At 37.2% G+C, this 21,964-nt stretch overlaps 1 protein-coding gene across 8 annotated transcripts in view; it reads right to left on the reverse strand.

The window, feature by feature from the left end:
- FRY (FRY microtubule binding protein) overlaps nt 1-21,964 on the reverse strand; it is a 253,298-nt gene that overhangs the window by 68,481 nt on the left and 162,853 nt on the right. For all 8 annotated transcript variants that reach the window (XM_069808041.1, XM_069808038.1, XM_069808037.1 and 5 more), the window contains 15 exons: nt 21,437-21,692; nt 20,149-20,331; nt 19,176-19,262; nt 17,160-17,419; nt 16,646-16,835; nt 15,752-15,876; nt 15,508-15,565; nt 12,122-12,213; nt 11,749-11,921; nt 9,642-9,802; nt 8,686-8,796; nt 6,491-6,645; nt 4,340-4,439; nt 3,859-4,030; nt 1,813-2,069 (listed from right to left, as the gene is read on the reverse strand). In XM_069808041.1, the coding sequence (XP_069664142.1) occupies nt 1,813-2,069; nt 3,859-4,030; nt 4,340-4,439; nt 6,491-6,645; nt 8,686-8,796; nt 9,642-9,802; nt 11,749-11,921; nt 12,122-12,213; nt 15,508-15,565; nt 15,752-15,876; nt 16,646-16,835; nt 17,160-17,419; nt 19,176-19,262; nt 20,149-20,331; nt 21,437-21,692 (2,380 nt within the window). The remainder of the gene's footprint in view (nt 1-1,812; nt 2,070-3,858; nt 4,031-4,339; nt 4,440-6,490; nt 6,646-8,685; nt 8,797-9,641; nt 9,803-11,748; nt 11,922-12,121; nt 12,214-15,507; nt 15,566-15,751; nt 15,877-16,645; nt 16,836-17,159; nt 17,420-19,175; nt 19,263-20,148; nt 20,332-21,436; nt 21,693-21,964) is intronic.

Consider the following 21,964-nt stretch of genomic DNA (forward strand, 5'->3'; position numbering starts at 1 on the left):
TTCAAAAGCTCCCTGACAGACTTCAGAGCATAAATTCTATTTAAAAGTATTTAGGTTCAGATCCACAGAAGGACTTAAATCACAAAAAAAAAAGTGTTTCAGGAATGTAAATTCAAAAACTGATCCGAAAATCAAGCAGTTTATTGGGTTTCATCTTTACAGTTGTTCAAGCAACTGAAGTTCTGTTTCTGCACGTCTGTACCTAAGTGCTTCAGCCTTCACAGTAGTGAACAATTTGGCACCTCTCTCCTGAGTAAATCCTAGCAGAATTAAGCATTAGACAGCCCTTTGCTTGCCATTGGAAACGAGCAGCTTTTGCTCTCCTTTGCAAGACACAGTTATGGGAATACTCCCTTTTGTCCAGTCAATTAAATGGTTAGTGCACGATCCAGGATGTGGGAGTCTAGAATTTAAGCTGTTGTGTTGCCTATGTAAAACCTTTGGCTCCCACTTCAAGAAGACTGTTTTAACCACTGCACAGACTGATATTCTGCTAGAAGAGGAGTGGCAGTTTCCAGGTCATGCTATTCTACTGAAACTTATTTAATACATATTAGCTACATCTACACTGTCACTGGCATCCACATTTATTGTCATCTACACTGGCACTTCCAGGTGCCAGTCCCTTTATCACACATACAGCCTCAAAGCTAGGTCAATTGATGTGGTTTGAAGGAAGCATACTTGTTCACTTTGGAACAAAAACTGTGTGATTTTGGAAGCAACTTACTCCAAGGACTGCTGCTGATAGGCAGTAAAGGTGAGACTGCATCACATCTGTTTTCAACCCATAAAATTCCTCTAACAATATCCTAGAGACTCCGTACCATCAGACAATTCACAAGCCAGTATCATGCTCTGGATACGCAACAACTATCAAAAAACCATCCTGGTGGGCTGAAGCACAGCCCTCACGTTACTTCAGCCATGCTCATGTGACAAAATCCAAACAAAATAATAATTAAATTTTACTTACAGGGCCTCAACATGAGGCAAGATCCAGAATTAACTGCTATGTAGCATGGATACAGACATTCTGCTTGAGAGAGGATTAACCCTGAGCAGGTTAGGAAACATGAACCACTCTACCCCATATAACACAGGTATCAGGCATTACTTCCTGGAGTTTATATATTTAGCAGTTTAGACATAGGTACTGAATCTGGCAAAAGCAGTGCCAGAGCAGGCATGGCACGCTAGTATAGCAGCCGGCAACTCAGCAAAGAGAAGGAAAAGATGGATTCCCAGTACCTTCTCCACCAGCTGCTTAGGCATTTTACATGAAAAAGTAAATGGTAAAAAGGAATCCCTGGTCCTTTATCAGGACCTGGGATGTAAAATACCTTCCCTTTTACAAAAGAATGTACATCATTTTTTCCTTTTCTCTCTCTTAAAGAATAATGTTTCCTAGAGCTTCAGTACGACAAATTTCCAGGTCCTCATTCTCACCCCCAAATAAACTTTCATCTGCTGCCTTAGACGTTAACCTGGCAGGTAATACAGGAGGGAACTGAACTTAGTTCCTCTGTAAGTAATCCTTAATGCTTTCACTATTAAGGTTTTTTAAAAAGGGTAAAACACTTTTCTGTGTTCATGTTTTGAAAAAGAACAGTTTTAGCATTGTCCTTAAAAGAAAAAGTGAAGGAACTTCTTCAAAAACAAGGTTGCGTCTGAGCAGCATAGACTGTTCCAGTGCAAAATTTCTGGTATCAGAGGGAAGAAACCTAAGTATCTTTTGCTTAAGAAACCTAAGTTTGACTACTTCAGAAATTATTTTACAGGTTGGTTTCTTTGTTTGTTTTGCTTTTTTACCTTGGCTGTCATATACATGAGATTATTAAGAACCAGTGAGGTGGCCTCAGGAGAGCCCCAGCCATTGCCTTTTAGTCCACTTGTGACTGCTATTTCCCCATCCTTGTCCTTCAGTTCATCTTCTGGAGTGGTAGGGCTTGAACCAGGGAGGAGCAGTCTGTTATCTACAAGTTCAATATTATGAAGCCATGGTAGCAGATAGGTAAGCATGATCTGTCTTCCATTTGGATGTGTTGTTGGAAATCGCTGGCTTACCTCTAAAATAGTAAAAGTGGAAAAGGACAATATGTTAGTCTATGAAGGAAACCTTAAATACATGGTTTAAATCAGATTTCTGACGTGTGTTAGACCACCTTATGGTCTTTACCTTGCAAACCACAAGCCTACAAAAACATGTACTTGAGCTTCCTGAAGAGAAACATTAATTTAATGTTCAGTAATAGCAAGCAATTGGTCAGGTCTTCTGTCTAAAATAACTAACATAGTCTGGGCTTAGAAACAGAAAGTCACCCCTTGTTACTGTGCCATATTATGTATTAAGTCAAATGGATGTCAATAAAGAGGAAAAAGGATAATACAGTTACTGGCAGTTATTCTAGAATTTCAAGAGATTTTGGACAACTACAATAAACGTACAGAAGTGTTCTGCAGCATTACAAATGCCCCATCAGCCTCCATGTTCCTAAGCTATAGTTTAAATCTTAAGGCACTTGGTATACTGAGTTTACAAAAACACCTCGCATATATTAGGACTCTTATTTCCTGTGGGGAGGCCTATAAAATTCATAGTTGGCTGCCAGTCCAGGAGTGCTTGTATACAGCACTTTATATAGTTTATAAAAAAAAGAACTGGCACGGTAAGGGAAAGGGATTTGGAAAATGTGGGATAAGAAATACAGTGACAGGCTTTCTGCCAAGGTGAACCACATTAGCTCTCTTTACCAGAATTCTTCTGTAAAATCAGTACAGTTAACATTTCCTTTCTTTCCTTGCTGCCTGGTTTTTAAAAATCTTCAAGACATACACTGTTCTCTCTCCTTATGATTCTAGATGTACAGAAAGGGGCTCTGATTTGGACTGTGTATCTGAGTTCTTTTAAATGACACAGCCACTACAGCAACATGAATTGATGGTAACAGTAATAACGAATAACATTTGGCTTTTTTAAGATAAATGAGCCATAAGAAATTCCCTACACCAGTTATTTATAACTCATGGTATCTTGGGTACTGAGAAATGGATGATGTATTGTTCCTTTACCCTTCCTCCAGCCCCTACAGACTAAAAACAACAGAAAAGGATTTTAAGAGCCAGTAAGAATTCCCACGATTACAGACATTGCATTCTGTTATTTAAAAACTAGAGCAACACATTAGATAGATTAAAACAGACAGATACGTCTCAAAATGTCATTGTTCCCAGGAATGGTCTCAGAGTGGGCATAATCTAAATGGTGCTCCTGCAGGCCTGCCTCTTTAACGTTTTTCTCAGTAACCCTGACAAAATGTATTTCTGATAAAACTAAAATGATACTAAGACTTGCAGATGTGGCAAATAACAGAAGATAGAGATCACTCATTCAGAATGATTTGAAACATTGGTAAAACCAGGCGCACGCAATCCATCTTCCCAAAGGTAAAGTCTTGTTTATATAAAATGAAAAATTCTATCCTCACAAGTATCATCTTTATAAATATATGTGTAAGAAGAATCACTATGCTTAACATGAGAACCCATTACAGTAGAGTTTGCCAATGTCACTTTAACTTATCCAGGGCCCTTGTAATTTCAAAGTTACCCTAAGATGACACAAGTGGCACAGAGTCCCCAAACAGGGTTTTTAAATAGCTATTCTGTTCTTTGTGTAAGTACCTCTAGGAAATATATATTGCATTCCTAAACCTGATTTGACCTGAACCAGAATAAAAACAGGTCAAGCTAAATTTATAAACAGAATTGCTGTTCACAGGTGGAAATAAATATCTTAGCAGTCTACCATTTGTACAAAAAAGTAAATTAGCTAGTAAGTCAAATAGATATAGGTACCTGAAAAGAGTGGAAGGGTAAGTTCAGGATACATCCTTGCTAGTTCATATGAAAGAAGGCCAAGTGAGACACTGTAAAGAGGTGGCAATGGACCATGTGTACCATACAAGATACTGCCTGGTCTTTGCTCAGCTACCTTTTTTGAATAAACAAAAAGCTTTGATTCAAGGATCTAGAAAAGACAAAAAAATAATGTAATGAGACAATAAAAATTCATTAATTCAGGAAACATCAGCATTCCAAGTTTAGGTATCAGAGAATGATATACATGCTTCAGAGTATACTCTCCAAATTTGAAAGACACCATAACTAATATTTTTCCATTCATTTTTATATAAATATTCCCATAAGTATTTATAGCCAAGACACAACTAATTGTTTATTTTCAAAACAAAACTAAAAAGCAAATAAACAGTACTTTATAAGAAATTCATCAAAAAACCCCAAAGATAGGAGGACAAAAAAAGTAGCTGATACATGCCTGCATAAGTTGCATGGAAATTTCATAAATCTCTCTGTTGGTGTCAGATGCCTTGAACAGCACCAAGTTTAAAAGTGTCACTATATCAAAAGGATAGTTCCTAGAAGAATAAACAGTACATTTTTGTGAATGTTGGAGAGGAATACAGATTATTTTCACTCTGATTTACTCTGTAATATGGTCTACAGAGAACGTCATCTTTCTTTTCTCTGTCCTACCACCAGAATATGGGAAAGGGAGCTCTAATGAATACATGCTGCCTGATCAAAGGGCCATCTGGTGAACGGGAAGAAAGAAAGGATTATTTGCAATTACCTTAGACTAATGCTTAGGAATGCACTGAGTCACTCACAGTGAGAAACGCAATACCTGTGCCTATAACTGTCAATTCATTTTAATTTATAACATAAACTGTTTATAGAACAGGCCAACACCCATGAGAGAAGATGGGTAGCATAAAAATTTCCAGGGATAAAGTACTTCTTAAGCCAAGCTGCAACTAAAACAGTCCCTTTGGACAAAAGACACTATCTCTGACATGAACATTCCCAGATGTTAGGCAGTTCTATCAAAATTGTTTTCAATGAGTAAACACAAAGAACTGCTTCAAAAAGTCTACTACCTATAAAGTCGTCATTAATTCTAAGGGTAAACATATTAAAGTGTTAACTTAATGATAATACTGCTGCAAAAGCAATTCCCGTATCACAATATTTGGATTCTCACTATGTAAGTTTCTGCTTTCTCATGATGATTTGTAAATGCACCTGATTCAATTGTGAACCATCAGTTTCTCATCCTAGATGAGAGCTACTGTGCTCCTGGATGGCTGCAGAGTGCCTATCTGGACATTTTAGTGTTAAAAAACATGGCAAATAAAAGCGTGGCACAGGACATTCTTGGTAATTCCGAATACTAGCTGTAATCCATCCTCTACGCTTGGTCTCTTTGTCCTTCCTCTAAGTTTAAAAAATAATAATAAAAAAGAAATCAAGGGAAGTAGCTTCTTTGTAGAAAGATGGACATCAGCAATAAGGTACATTACTGCTCATTTTACAAGTAGTTTAAGCAGCAGCCTCTCTATACATGTTGATAGACGACAGAGGAAAAACTGCTAACAGCTTTCAAATATTAATAAAAATCCTCAACTTGATAGAAATTGGACTTTCCCTTCAAAGTAAATTATGTAGATCGTACTCTCAATTTTTACCGTAGGTATGGGAAAGATTAATTTTTAGGACACAGTGGCATAAGTAACACAATCCGAGGAAAAAAGACTGGCTGAAAACCTTATATGTTTATGTGCTCATTAAACAAAAAAAACCCTTAAAATAACTGGATTTGCAAACACAAAATTCCATTCATATTTTTAAAAGCTCAGTATAATGCAGTCTATACCTAGTTGTTCCTGTAAGAACAAAAAGTTTTTACACATAAATTCTAAAATACTTGACTTGTTTGGATTTGCTATATCCCAAGTACTTCTCTATTGAACTATGCTGATCAGACATCTTGCCAAATTATTTTTTGTCAAGAGTAAAATTTTCAGATTTATTTCAATATGATGCAAATTATCTTCTTTTTTTAAGACTACCATTGAATTTCTCTACAAATTTTGTCTTGAAAAAACACTAAAAAAAAAAAAAAGGATAGATTTTTATGAAGGCCTGACACAAAAGCAGTATTTGTATTTGTGTCTTCATGTAGCTTGTTCTTGCTTAGCATTAGCAGCAATGATGATACCAGCCTACAGAAAAGGAACTGGTAACCAAATCAAATGAAAGCCACTTAGAAAAGAACAAAATAATGTCCTTCAAGCTAATAATATTTAAAATAATTTTCCTCCTATAAAATAAATTAAAAACAATGCCAAATCTTTTGAAACTAGATTTATGACCTAAGTTCAAAGTAAAGCGTTGTGGTTATTTTGTTATCTTCCTGAGCAAATTTCACAGATTTCAAATATACATATAGTAAGAGCATCTTCTACCAAGCACATCACTTTGTTTTCAGAATCACAGAAACAGTGATACAGTCCCCAAGAATTGTCCGAGAGAATATAACATAAGAGTGTGACTAATAATTCTTTACAACACAAGCTGAACCTCCAGTTTTCTTTACATTTGAAAGTGTAGCTTAATAGATTAATACCTGCTTCCACACACAGTTGCAATGGCTTTGAAACATCCAGAGGCAAGCTGGTATGATCCAGTATAACATCGATCTATAGCCCAGTTGAAGAGATTGATTTGATCAGGATTCAGTTCTAGCAACAGGACTACAACTTCACAGCCAAGCTGATGAACCTGAGCACATAAATACATGTCAAAATATGATGGGTGAGATCAGGTATGTTCATTCTCTACAATTCTTAGAGTGGCATAGGCAAAACAAGGGGAAAACAGAGTATTCAAAATAAGTAAAAAGAAATCAGAATATTTATCATAAATTTATTTTAGGGATAGCAGAGTTGAAATGTGACTCGGTTTTCAATACTCCTCACTTGAAAGAAAATTGTATGTACATGAATGAAATAAATTTTCAAAGGAGGTTTCCAAAATTAAGCACGGAAAAAAGCGGAATCTTTGCAAAACCTAAGACACTTGATAGGTGTTCTTGGGCAACTTCCATTTGTATTGGTTAACTGATTTGTTAAATGTTTATATTTCCTACTTCATGTGAGTTTCATAAAGTGACACACTTTCATGTTTATCCTTCTTTTGACTAATACAGAAGCAAGGCAGACAAAGACAAATACCTTTTGCGAGCCTGGGGGTATGAAAACTTGTTTGCTTAATCCAACTACATCAAGCAATCTAACAACTCTCCCTACAGACCTTGTATCCCCTAATGCTGGTACCACCACTACAAAGACATCACAACGAAGGCTTGGACTGTGCCTTTGTGTTCCTTCCGTAGAGGACAGTACTGGAACACCAAACACAAATGCCTATTAATATTCTGTCACCAAGTATAGGTTAACTACTTGTAAAGACTACAAATGATATTTGATGATAATGGACTGGGTAGGATCCTTCTCATCTCAGACTGAACTAGTTGTATAGGCAATGCAGTTTAGTTACAGTCCTTCATTACGATGATTAATCATGAATTATAGTGATTAGCTTAGAGGAAACAAATTTCATCTGTCATATCCAAATTTTGAATTTCAAGGGGAAAAGTTAAAAAAGGTAATCTTTTTCCCCAGTTATGTTATGAGTGGTATATACTAATGATCAATTAGACATGGTGATATAATATTTGTTGATGATAATGAAAACTTGTCAGGAGGAAAAGTGTAACTCTTCCTGTCTCTTGTTCTGTGTGTTTTCTTCCCATATCCATAAGAATTTCAACTATACATATCGCTTACACATATCTTTATAGCTCCATCTCTACCAACATTCAAAAATCTTATCTAATTTCTGAAAGATTTTGTCTGTAGCTATCCCTTCTTTCTTCTGATTTGTCCAACCTTTTGTTTCCTAATCAATTACCATTTGTACAGCCTGTATCCTCTAGCTGCAACCCAAGCCTTTAGGTTTTGCTGTCTGTATTTTTTAGCAATCACAGTCACCTGTGCTGGTATGAGACTTTTAGGGAGAACAGCAGGTCAAAATGCAAGATACCACAAAGGGAAAGATCATTGTTCTCTCTCTCCACTTGATGTAAATCACCAATCTACTCCTCCTTAATCAAAGAGATAGTCCAATCAGCTATAAATACAGAAATACAACTGGGTAGTTACAAAGTCAAAACCCATCTTCATAGAAATGGAAGAAAAAATTGCAAGAATAGTCTGTTACATACATGTTCTTTAAAAAGAAAAAAAAAAAAAAATCTTTCCTCTCCTGAATCATTTATCCTCTTGACTTCTTTGGAAGATCTACCCACTCACTTTCAGATTTGTTTCACCAGCATCTATGTTACCAAGCAGGAAGGGATTTTACATTCTTATTCCACAGAAACTTGAAGCAGGTGGGTGGAAGTACTCCAAATAGAAATACAAATATTTTTGAGCTTGTGCCATTTTCAACCTTTCTTTTTCAGCAGATGAAAAGCTTAAATTTCTGTTACAAGCAACACTGAGCCATAAGGCAATTTTTTTAGCTTATTATTTACCTACATTATATTTTCAGGAATAGTAATTCTTTTACTGTTTAAATGCTTTTAAATTAATTACACTTTTGTATTAGAACCTTGTATAAAGCTATTGTTTCCCTCTTGAATTAGAACATATACAGTCATAGTTCTCACAGTCACAGTTCTTACAGTCACAAACTCTTTACTCACCCAGTACAGAGATTAAAATTATTCATCAGTGTTGCATTTTCGTGAGTACTTACACGTAAATCCTGACAAGCCAGAATGTTATCAAGCCATTTGTAAAGATATCCATCAGGGGAAAGACCAACATTATCAAATACAGGTCCACAGCAGAGCACAGCTGACATGGCCTAAAAACACAAGAAACTTTAGTTACACAAAAAAGTAACAAGAGTGAACCTTCCAGAATGATTTGAGCCCAGATCCAGGCTAAGAGGACTGCCACTTGTTCTTCTTTTTGAGGGAACTATGGTGAAAATGGTAACAGCTGATTCTGCTAGAATTCAATAATTATGTTGCTATAGATGTTACTGGATTCAAGATAATGCTCAGTTTAAGCATTTTGGAAGGAATACTATAGCCCAGTTTTCCCATTCTTCAAGATACGTTTTGTCATTTTACCCAGTCTTCACAAATCAAACTACAAAACCAATTAAAGTACACAGATGTTTCAACAGCATCTTTCTGCAAAAATTAAAACTGTTTTACACCAAGCGATGCATCTTATATAACTACATAAGCTATTATTTTCCCAGCTTACTTATGTGGGGGAGTTGCAACTGGTTTTGCCACAGAATTATTTTATTATTATCGAGCATGTCTCCAGGCAAGCGTGGGAGACAGTCCTCAGATGTGTGTGTGATACTGAATTGGTACTATATTTAATCGTAGAGCCTAAGATCCTCTCACTGAATCCGAAAACCTGTTAATTAACAGCTAAGTAAAATTTTAAAATGCATTCTGGTTTTGCAAATAATTAGCCTTGAAAACTGTCTACAAAGAAACAAATGCGTAACTCCAGTGGCTCATACTGCTACATTCTATGATACCACTGTACATATACATATGAGTATACTAGTTTGCATCAAGTATGTCAATTCAAACGTCTGTGAAATAAAAGGAAATAAACCTCACAGTTACTTGTATTTTGACTGGAGAATTGCTGTTACTGATTTTGACAGTGAAACTTTAATACCTTTAATGCACAATACTGGTATCTTGTAATCTGATGATTTCTATCACTGTAACGGTCCAGTGGTGTGAACATAATACTGAAAGGTCCTGCCCACTGGCTGAATAAGATGAACAGGTGATGCCTCAAGCTTTGCTGAGGGAAGAGAAATCTCCTGTGGTGAACTAAGTGAAGAGAAACAGAAATAGCTGTGATTTGTTAATGTTAAATACGCATTCATGTGGCAGAGGTGATGACATCAATTTCAAATTTCTACAAAAAGGGAGTTTTTCTTAAATGTTCAATATACACTTACTCCAAAGTATCTAAGTTCCTTTTAACAGTCTAATGAAGTGAATAAGATGCACTGTATTTCTAAGAACCTTCAGTTCTGAATTAATGTGTCGTTATATAAACATGTACATCTGACTTCAGAAACAGCATGCAAGAAACTAATTATAGAATCAGGCTTTTCACTGCCTCTTGCAATCCTGTAGCGGCAAATATTTACTTGTTTCTTCCAATCCTTTAAATGCAAGCCCAAACAATACATATGTCTTATTCTAATAGAGTAATAGGTGGGGACAAGAAATAAAAGAAACTTGGTGCCTGTTTGTTTATGACAAAGATGTGGAATATTTTCTGAACAGCTAAATTACCTGAGCAAATGAAAAATATCTATGAATTCTTAACCACGTGGAGAAAAAAAAGAGAAATCTTTTAAGCAAGAGTTTTAATTCCCCTAAGCAAAACGTGATGGCAGATGCGGTACTATGTTTATTAAAGAGACTGGCAAAATGCTACTGGCCAATTATTTTTCACCTAGAAGCTGTGCTGGAAGCCAACAAAGTCTAACTAGACAATACTAATGCAAATCAATATGAACAGTGGCTAAAGATGATAGATGTTGACACAATAAACATTTGTTTGATAGGAGTTAAATGTTATGGCTTTGTTAGTTATTGATATATTTCAAAGCTGTCTTGTTAGCAGAAAATACATCTCTGAATTACTGAAATGCATCTGTTATTACTGTATTCTCTAAAAACATACAACATGGCTGTTTCATTGTGGAAAATTCACATTAACATGCAGACATTGGTTTTGTGCCTCATAGAACATGAGAATGAATGCAAAGAGGAAGGCTTTTCCAAATACTCGTGACAAAGTAACTACTAGAGAAATTCTGTATTGTTAATGAGCATCATTTAGGAGAGGAATAAAGGAAAGAAATTCAGTATTTTGTTTGTTATCAGCAGCTAAGAACTTGACACTACTCAGTTCAAAGAAGTTTTTTTACTGCCTTAAATGAGACTAGCAGGGATGCTATTTTTTCCTTATTTTGTTCAACTATTATATAATTTTTATTTATCTTCTGGCTGAAAGCAATTACACAACTTTGACAAAATATGCACACTGGAAACTTCCATGAAAGCATTCCCGATTATTTATTCCCTTACTTTACTCTTTTGAATTGTTTTGTATTTGTTGCTACCAATGCTGCTATGTCCTGTCCTAAATGATCTAGAGATAGCAGATTTGCACAGACTGAGTAAACTCCAGACCTTATCTTCCAGTAATCACACTGAGGCCTTTAAAGCAGACTTTTTCTTTATTTTTTGCTAATGTAATTACATTTCTGAAATAATCTTGCAATATATAAAAAGCATGAAATCAATTGAAGAAATCTTTGCTATACAACTGGAGTCAGGTAACATGGGATACAGCTTTTCACTACATTTAATATTGTACATTTTCTGCACCTACCTATATGCTTCAAGGCCTGCCTGAGTTTATGAAAAGTCTGGCAATAAAGTCAAAGGGAAGAAAATAAGGCCTTATGTCAAAGAAATCTGGAGTCCCTAGAGATCACAGACAATTTCTTTGCTGGGCTTTTAAAGAGGTGATTCTTATATATGAATATTAAATACTTCATCAAGCTTTACTGGTTTTTATTTGACTCTTAATAGACTTTCGAACACATTTTTGTCCACATTCCCCTTTACATTCATTATATGACAATTCAGAAGCAGTGAAAAAACCACAGAAAAAAAAAGAAATAAAAAATTACTTTTCCAATACATATATTAAATGAAATTTCATAGTATGTTGAGATAATTTAGCACCATACCTGGCACACACTGAATCAAGTTGGCAATCATTGCACTGAAATGTGCTCTCATATCCTTAAGGATTTCAACTTCCTTATCATTTTCAGCCTCCAGAAGCATACGAGTCAGATCAACATACTCTAAGAACAAGGCTCCAAGGGCTAAGGTATCTCTTTCTAAGGCTCCATTTGTACTAGCATAAAGGAAAGTTGTACGTTAGTACAGAGTGACAGTGTAGTTATACTACAGCTTTCTGAAGAAATGCATAAAAATCTCTCCATATCCGATAGATTACACAATTCTTCAAAGAACATACTGACATAAACTCACTGTTGCAAACAGTGAAAATTATTTCACTTAGAGATCTGTATTTATGATGAGTGATAGTCCTACCTGTCGCTTATAACACCAGCATCAGCAAGTAGTTCAAAAATTCGCAGTAACTGCAGTCTTAGTAGATCTCGGCGTTCTCGACGTTTCTTGTTCTTGGAATTTAAAAAAACAACCATTTTTACATGCATAGGTGCATACATTAAGAAGTAGTAACTTCAGAAATGTCAGTACAGTAGCGAGATTTAAGAATTCCAGTTCAGGCATTTTCTTCATGAAGGAACTTGATTGCTTTTGGATATTTAATCGTAACAGTGTGCTTATGCATCAACACAGAATTAAACACGATCAAATTTTTGTCTTTGTAATGATTCTTGATTAATTAATTAATTAATTAATTAATATTCGAGGTTCCTGTGCCAAAACCCATGCTATCTTCTGGTAGCAGAGATATTCATGTTAGCTTAACACTATCTACACTGGGTGCTGGAAGCATTGTAAAGTGCAGAACAGATATCCAGACCCCAGGAAAATACTTTAGTGATTAGCCATTCTTGAACTTGGCAATGCTGCAGCTACATGGTCACCCATATTCAAGTCAGCTCCTAGCAGACACCGCTCCAGTACGGTCTTGGGTGTGCTGACAGCAGTGGTTGTACCCTCCGTTAACATGCTCCCCCCATAGAACAGGACTGCACTGTTGTTAACTGGTTCACTGTATCTCGTTATCTTCTAGAAAGCTGTCCTTTCTCTCTTCTAACTTGCCTTGAAAGATGTGAATGCCACACGGCCTGTTCTTTGCTGAAGGGCTAAACTGACTTCTTTGTACCCTGCATCTCCACTAAGCAAAAAAGGTGAGAAGGTCAAAAACCTGCTATTGCACTCAAAGAAATTTGCTGTCAGAACAAGAAAAGCTCAGAGAAAGCTCAAATTTTCCTCTTCAGAATGTAACAATGGCAATACTGAGTCAGACCAAAGGCTTGTCTCACCTAGTACTCTGGCTCTGCCCACAGCCAGCAGCAGATGCTTGGGAAAAGGGAACGTGCTTTCCCTGGTATTCTGACCCAGCACTGGCAGTTTGCACCATCCTAGCCAAAGGTTTTATTCAAATCATTACGCCATTTGATTTGTCCTATTCAGAGCGCTGTTCTTCTACCTTTACACCTTAAAGCTTCCAGGAAGGACACGTAGAGAACAAAGCAGTTTTATTGTAACACAGTACGTAACAGGCGCAGCTGCCTCCTGCAACGGCGTCAGAGGCGATCTGGCAAGCTCCATGCCAGTGCCCACATGGCAGATCTTGTGTAACGTCCATTTTGGTCTACCCCTGCAGTTCTTGGCCGTGCTGGTAATGCTCTTCCTAGCCATAGCATATGTCAGTTCAAGGATGTTATTTCTGATGTGTTGGATACCTGCCTGCCGACATGGACGCCTGCCATGTTTTCTACAGCTACACAACCCATACGGTCACTCCTGGGTTTACTGGTGGCACTGCTTGCAGGATGGTGGTCCAGTTCTTACTATCAGGAGCAATACAGGAATTAACACTGCAGTCTCTTGTTCTCATATTCCTCTACTGACATTTCCACGTGCTAAATTTGCTCTTAGAGCATACTGCAAACTTCTGCATTCTCGCGATTCCTTTCCTGAGGGTAGACTGGATATGTATGTCTCCAGAAAAGGCCCTTCAAGTCTAAATTTTCTTCAGTGGTGCACGGGCAGAAATGCAGAGGCAAGTGGCTGCACTAATGTGTATTAATCCACTTCTGCCCAGTATCAAAACAAGTGACCTTCAAATCAATGACTTCATAGGGATGGAAGGCACACAAGTGAATCGAGGTGTGAAGCAACACAGCGTGGAAATGGTAGTGGATGTTTGCCAGACACAGAATTATTAAGACTTGTCCACATAAAACTTAACATGAATGAAGTACCCAAGTGAATTATTTTTTGTTTATTTCCATACTGGGCACAGCTGAGAGCCTCTGTCCACCTATTAATGATTTAACTTCTTCCTGACCACCATTTTCTGCATGGCTTCTGCACCAAAGACTATGACTTGGCAGACAGGGACAGCACAGCAGGTCACCACGATGACACCTTATTGAAACCGCTGTGGAGGACAGAGTAATGAACACACGGTTTGAAATTGCTTGAGGACCAGGTGAACAAGCCCGGGCAGAGGAAAGTATTAATGCGACAACATCGCTTTCTGTATGCAGCCGTGCGGACTTCTCAGCAGAGCTGCACGGACAAAATGGCTGGGTCTACACTGGTAAACAGAGGCAGGGAGTGTTCATGGCCCTAAAGTCAAGTGGTACAGGCTGCCTCCTATTCACACTGTTCCAGAAGACCTCAAGAAGGCTGGCTATGTCCATGTTGCCTAGAGGGACTCGTGTAATGCTTTTCTGGCCCCAGGCATTATCACTGCTCTTTTTTTCTTATGCCAGCTCTAACCCGAGGGCTGTGCTGCAGTGGTTTTGCAACTTGGCCAGTAGGCTGCTGCACGCAGGGAGGCAGGGGATGAGGGGACGCAGAGCAGAGCACAAGCAGCTGGGGGCGTTTGGAGGACTGTGTCTGGTGGCTTGGTACCTTCTGGGGCAATTCCTGGGAGGGAGCTACCTCCAGCGCCATCTCAGATTTGCATCTTGGAGCCAGCTGGAATGGTCCAAAACTGAGCCAGGGAGAGAAAATTGAGCAGAACGGCAACTCGGGTCCAGTACTGAAGCTCTCCCCATGGCTTTCCCATTGAGCCGCATAGACACGTCCTGTGACTAAAGTGCTTACTCAGACTACAGAGTCTTATCACCAGTGGTTTTTAAGAACAGTTTAGACAACATCTGTCAGGAATGACACAAGACTCGTTCGTGTCAGGAATGACACAAGACTAGTTCATCCTCCCTTGGACAGATCGGGTGGTCTGTTGGGATCCCTTCTAGCACTCCTTTCCATTATAACAAAAGAGAGTACTATAATAAAGGTGAAAACACTGATGAATTTGTCAGTTAACCTGTTTTATTTAGAATGAAAAAATGTAGTCGACTGAAGTTGAAATAGATGACCCTGCCCACCCTGCAAATAAAAAGCACATCTGAACACTGCTGTGAAATGTGCTTCTAGCCCAGCTGTGTTACAAAGTATTTTTCCTAGATATTGAAAGTGGATTCCCAACATATCTGAGTTCCATATGAGGAGGTTCCGTATTTGACTGGAAATTTTTCTATAATGTATGTTTTGTATCACTGATAGAATTCAAATTAAACTAGGGTTTAATGGAATTGTTTTAAGTTATGTTCTTACGCACAGTAAATAAAATCCTTGTTGCACACAGAACTTAACTTGTTACTTAGTACAAAAGAATATCTTTGTATTTCAAAGAGACAGAATTACTACTTTTAAATTAATTTTGCAGTTTAAACAAACTAGTACATTTAATTTCTGCAACTAACCTCTGGTCTTCTTTCTAGGGCTTCTTTCATTAGTGGGTGAAGTTCTTCTACTAATTCCCTAAATTAAAAAAAACCACTTTGTAAACAAAATTTAGTCTCCTCTGAAAAGCATCAATATTTTATTCAATATATAAAAACAAATGTCTAAAGTGCAAATAAAAATTTGAGTATATTTAAATGACAACAAAAATAATGCATTGGGATTAGAGGCAAATAATCAAGCATATAGTAAGTGGGGAAGTACCTGAAAACAAGGGAATTTGTTCTTCCAAATCCTAATACAAGTGATTCTGTTATTTCTATGCTTTCAAGTCTCATCAAAGGCACTAGCTGCTTTAGTAAGACTCCAACAGATGGAGTTCCAATAGCCTAAAATATATTAAGAAATTATTGAAATTTAATTGTCAGGATTATCAATATTGAGTAAATGTAATTTTTTTTACAAAAAAACCATTGTCCAAGAATACATATGTATTTTAAAAACATGCTGAAATGATTTTACAATTATGGGTATCAATGCACGAGTCTAACTGGATGTCCACTATATCACAATCATCTCAATAAGGCCTAACAAATAAATACATCTGGGAAATCTCTTTGCTTTCATTCAGATTATTGTCATTTACTTAATTTGTTCTTTCATTAAAATATTCCAGTAATTGCATTTGTGGAGCTACTGCTCCTCTCAGGTTGCTACTACTTGAAACTGTATTTCATACAATATTCTTTCATGTCTGACAGTACAATGTTTATTCAGAAATCTGCCTTATTGCTTAATAATGTTCTAAGTTTACAAATTGGAGTGCTCTACAAGGAAAGAAAGGGGATGAAAAACTAAAGTTCACTTCAACACATATGGCCAGAACTTCCATATTTTGAATATTCATGACACAGAATGCAAAAAAAAAAAAAAAAGTAGTATTTTGAAAATGCCATGGCTTTTGCCAAATATTTATTGACACATCATGTTGATACAGATTATACAGATGTTTTAACTGTTTAATTATGTGCCTTAAGCAGTTTGCATATATCAAAATATTCCGCTAACTGAAATACTTTCATCAGGATATGATTTTGCATGTAGATGCAGTTTAAAACTCTCCTAAATAAATAATTTGTTTGAAAAAGGATGCATCACCTTATTATCGTAGTTCACTGTTCCATCAGGAGTGGTAGCCATGATCTCTGGTGTTGAAGCACGCAAGTGTCCTGGGCTCATAATACTGGGCTTTGCTACTCCAAAACAGAGAATAAGATAGTTTCTCCACAAAGTAACATAGTTGTCTCCACTGCTCGCAGTACTTGTTTTCTTTGCATTAACAGGAATACTAGAATTTAAAAATAAATTAAAATTATTAAAATAATTTCCCAGTCTTAATTACACAGTATCTCAAAATATTTTAAAAGGGAATAAAACATGCTACGTATCCACCAGCTGCAATTCAACATGACATGATACATGGGAAAGATCAATGAAGGTAGAAAACTGGAGTCTTCTACCTTACAAACTGCCATTTTGAAACTCAAAACTGAGTGTCTGGGTAGTACCTTGCAGGAATTATGGACTGATACTGAAACATGAGACTCAAAAAAGCTTGTATTAAAATCACATAACCCATAAAAATGAAAGTTTAATGCAGATTGCCACTTACTTTGGATCCACAAGAGGCATTATCAGCTGTAGCCTCGTGAAAGCGTATGGCCAAGCATAACTGAGAGCTGTAGGACAATGTTTTGGTAAATTCTCCTGTCTCAGAAAACTGAACAGGCAAAGAACCCATGGGTCTTTAACAGACTGTGCAAATATCCAGACATGGGAAGGACTTTTCACATCATAATGGCTATTTACTAGGACGGCATTCCATTCCACCAGCCACTGCAAATCCACGCTGTGTGTTAATGGGATTGCTGTCTACAGAGAGAAAAGACAAAACATCACAGTGACAGTCATTTATTCCCTGCCATGCTCCCCCTCAGTACTCGTCTTTATTTTCAAGCTCCATGGCCAACTTCTGTTGGATTTTTTAAAGCAACACTTTTATGCTTCCCATCACATTGCCCTTTCACTCAGAGGGAGCTTTTCACAAATGCTGATAAGAGCTACCTCATTATTTCCCCTCCGGTTCTTCCTTAAGGTCCTATTTACTGCGATAGGCACAATAACTTGCCCTTAAACTCTACAATAACTAATGATTATGCTAACCAGTATAATCTCATTGTTACTCTATTCTCTCTCCTTGCTGCCTGCACCCATCCATTGTCTCTTGTTTGACGCTGCTGTCTTAATAGGTACAGACTGTCCTTATGTTCATTGTCTGAACAGCCGGACAGAGCCTTAGCCCATGATTAAAACTCCTACATGCTATGACAATGTGATAAATACCATTGCTATTAATAAATATTCTTCAGAATTCATCAGGGCATTTGAATATGTGTGTAGGGAATTAAGAGGCTGAAGCAGGCACTTAAGCAGTTTTAATCCACTTTAAATCCTGCTACCTTCAGTGGTAAGTAGGGTTCTCCTATCAACAAACTCTTTCTGTACTGTAATTTAGATTTTGTCTTAAGGAAACAACTTCACGAAATGAAAACTTAAAGACATGTATTTTGGCATCCTTATTATTCACTTATCAGACCTCAAATAGGATGTAACAGTTGCCCACATCCACTGCTACAAAAGTAATTACTGAACTACCACTCCCTGCTGTACTTGTCAGAAACCAGGTACACAGGCAACACATTTGCTTTGCTATATTATTAATACATAGAATTAAAGCACGAAATCCAAACCTTCACCTATAGAAACGGCAACACCAAACCCAGGTGCTGTTATTTCAGCTGAATTTCCTAATTCCTGGGTTGCAGTCAGAATGTCTTTTGCTTGCTCAGTTTCTAATCCCTCAACTTTCCTGTTTTCAGCTGCACAGTGGCCCAACTTCACCACCAGTTCCATCTCCCCTTCCTACCCCAGGAAAGGGCACTCATGGGGTAAGGATCGATTGTTGCTTTAAACTTAATCAGGCTGAAAAGCGCCCAAAAGTTAGAGTTTCTGCTCTCTGGACAAGGGCACTAATCTCTAAGATAGTATGCAAAACAAGCTGCCCTATGTATCTGTTCTTCTGCTGATACTTTTTCATTCAAAATACTTACTGCATCTCTGCTTCCTCTGGTGGCACATTAGGCACATTAAACCCATGAGAGAGCAAAAGCAGGGATTGACCCCAGCTGTGAATTACTCTAGAGCTCAGGCTTAGGTGTGCAGGCAAGGCCACTTCTGAGTATACAAGGGAGCTAAAGCTTATTCCCTTCTGGAACAGATGACAGCAGCGAGTGACTTCCAAGTGCCCCAAGCATTAGGTGGTGCTGGAAATAAGACTTTCTCAATGGTTTTTTTGGATGCAGGTCACAGGTCCAGAATCTAGGTAGCTTTGATTATAAATTTTGTTATAATTTTTTTCTATAGGTAGCATCTTCTATATACATAATGTGATTTTTTTCATGGAACAGATTGTCTGGGACATTGTGGAGCTCTTGGGTAGATGCCTGGAGCCTTAAAGCTGTATGATTTCTTTTATTTCTAGCAGCTTTATTTTTAGTATTTCATGTCTGATATTTGTTATGTCCATGCGCTATGTAAACACTAGCAGTAACAGTAAAGTAGTACTTACTGAATCTGAAACAGCCACATGAATAAAACTTTCAAGAATAGAAGAACTCAATTGATCCATGACATCAATCATAGGCCTGTCATCATCCTGCATAACACAGAGAACAAAAGTCAACTGCTCTACTGACCAAATTATTTCCCTTCTTATTTTTCTGATATAGGAAATAGAACCACCTAAAAATTGTGACATGAATCTAAAATGGCTAAAAAAATTCATTGGTAATGATGGGTGTATTTTGTCTTTTTCATATTAAGCTCAGAACCAAGTCCAGGCTGTGGTTTGAAATGAAGTTAATTTGTGGCTGTAGCTCACTGCTTACCAAACAAAAGCACATATCAGAAAATCCCAAATGACTTTGGATAGCTGGTATCAAAACACTGAAAATTAGCTTACTGTTTATTAAAGCATTCCTTTGCCATGAACACACATATTTGTGTTCTTAGGCATTTAGATGGCTCACTGAGCTGTGACTGCCAACACACATGACTCTCCGTATTTCTATAACCATAAAAAAAGACTTAGAGGTCTTTACTATACAAGGAAAATGTATGTGAATAATCTTAAATGTGTCCTATGCTGTGTTTTTTCACAAAATGGTATGTTACAGGAATGAGTTTAATTTCCAGTACAAATGTAAAATCCTGACAATACAAAAATGATCCAAGCAGTAAAAAAAGGTTTTACAGCATCTTTTACATTCACATCATGCCAAGAGAAAATATTAAGTTGCTGTACATGTTTCCCTTCAAATTCTTGTAGAGAGTACAGTTATTAATGTTACATTGTTGACTACACAGAAAGGTTGGCAGTGCTAAGGCAAATAGAAATGGTAAACTCAGACCAAATGCTTTCTTAAAAACTAAGTGCATACCTGCTACACCACAGCAATTACCTTAAAAGCAACTGTAATAGCAGTTTTGAGCTTTATCTTTAGAAAATTTTAATTCAAAGTTCTAGAAAAGGAAAATCATACCTCTGCCTGGCCAAGGGCCAGGAATAAAGCACGGATCTCTCTGAGGATTAAAACAGCTAGTTTACGTGTAGCAACCTGGAAACTACACAGCAGAACCAGTGCAAATCCTTCGACTGCATGCAGTACATTAGAATAGGGGCTTCTTTCAGACTGTATCCTGTGGCTGGATCCATTTGGTATCAACTGTAGAAGAGTGCAAGGGGGGAAAAAAGGAGTGATGGTGTTTGAAAACCAGGTCTCCAAGAAATATTCTATTTAACTAGGACATATAAAGAAACAAAATGCAGAGGCCATGTAATTGCTGAAGTAGGAGACTGACAGCATTCCCTCAACCAAGTTTTGTTGCTTTATCTTGTTCCATAAAACCAATACATGAGCAGAGTCCTTTGTCCAACCCACTCTCTCTAATTTGCAATTCAACCTGCTTTGTTCCATTCTCCACTAAAAAAATGAATGGGCAGGTCAGACTGTGAAGACTTCACACTTTTTCTACTCTAGATAGTAGGGCCTCAGGTCCTTCCTTTGATCCTGTAGCAGGCAACAGCTTAGGTAGGTGACCTCCAGAACCTGACCCCACCAGTAAAGTGTAACAATATTTACTGAAAAGTATGTGAGGATTTCTCTTTTCTACATTTTTTTGTAATACTATTATTACTTATTAATTACTGGTCGCCTGTGATATAAAGTAGACATCATGCTTGCCCAAAGGAAAACATTTCCAATGTGATTGAGTTAGGAGATATGAAGCCTGAAAATGATCTCTCATAATGATAATATCTGTGGGACAGTGCAGATGGGAGAGGCAGAGGCAAAGCTGTTCAGTTCCCAGGAATGTTTGTAACACATGGAGACAGCAGGCTGTAGAAACAATCTGGTTCTTTGATGTTTCTGAATCAGCCAAATGAAACGGCTACGGGAAGGGAAGATCCACTTCACTCTTTTCAGTGTTCCCACTAGCATTATCAATCAGTTTCTGTCCTGCAAAAATGTCCTTCTGCCACAACGACATACACATATTTCATTTCACTTTATGTGCTTTTGTTGATGTGCGTTTTTCAGTTTGACATGCATTCTCTTATGTTGCTCAACAACAGTAACATCTGCTGTATTACACAAGGACATAGCTGTCCTCAAAAGACACCTGAACTAATTACCTTAAAAAATCTTATGTAGTGAATTCTTCTCAGGTGAGTAAATACAAAATAAATAAACCACAGCAATACCAAGTAACATAATTTCTGCCTTCAATTAGTATAAATGTTAGGACACAGATCTCTTGATTTCATACCTCTGCAGATCTGGTTTTTGCCTGTTCAGAAGCTTTTCCCGGAGTGTGTATTACAAGCTTCCATTGTGTAAGCAACTGTAGCAGCAACTTCAGTGAAGTATCAAGAAGGGTATGATGCATATCATTCACTTCACGTAGCAGAAAATTAGTAAAACCAAAGAGTACATCCTCCCGCCAGTCAACAAAGTCAACAAGTAGACCCTGAAGAGAATTCTGTGCAATGTGTCGAAGTTCATCATCCATATGGATAGACAGCCTGTAAGTAAAAGAAAATGTCAGGTAATAAAAATCTAAGGAGTGTTTATTGTGGTAAGGGGCATATGTTTCTCAGTAACTTAACACTGATGGAAAATTCCCAATGACAATGTAAACTTCAATGATGCTATCATGGTTTCATTATTACTGACCACAATTATCATCCTTAGCCTGTTTTTATACTGTAATTCTTGCTACAACAGCACCTGAACATATTAATGCATCCGAAAGAAGTCTTTGTTCCACTCCTAAAAGATAGTATCTTTTAAGTAC

Source organism: Haliaeetus albicilla, chromosome 20 (genome assembly GCF_947461875.1).
Source record: "Haliaeetus albicilla chromosome 20, bHalAlb1.1, whole genome shotgun sequence".
In the NCBI taxonomy this organism is placed as follows: Eukaryota; Metazoa; Chordata; class Aves; order Accipitriformes; family Accipitridae; genus Haliaeetus; species Haliaeetus albicilla.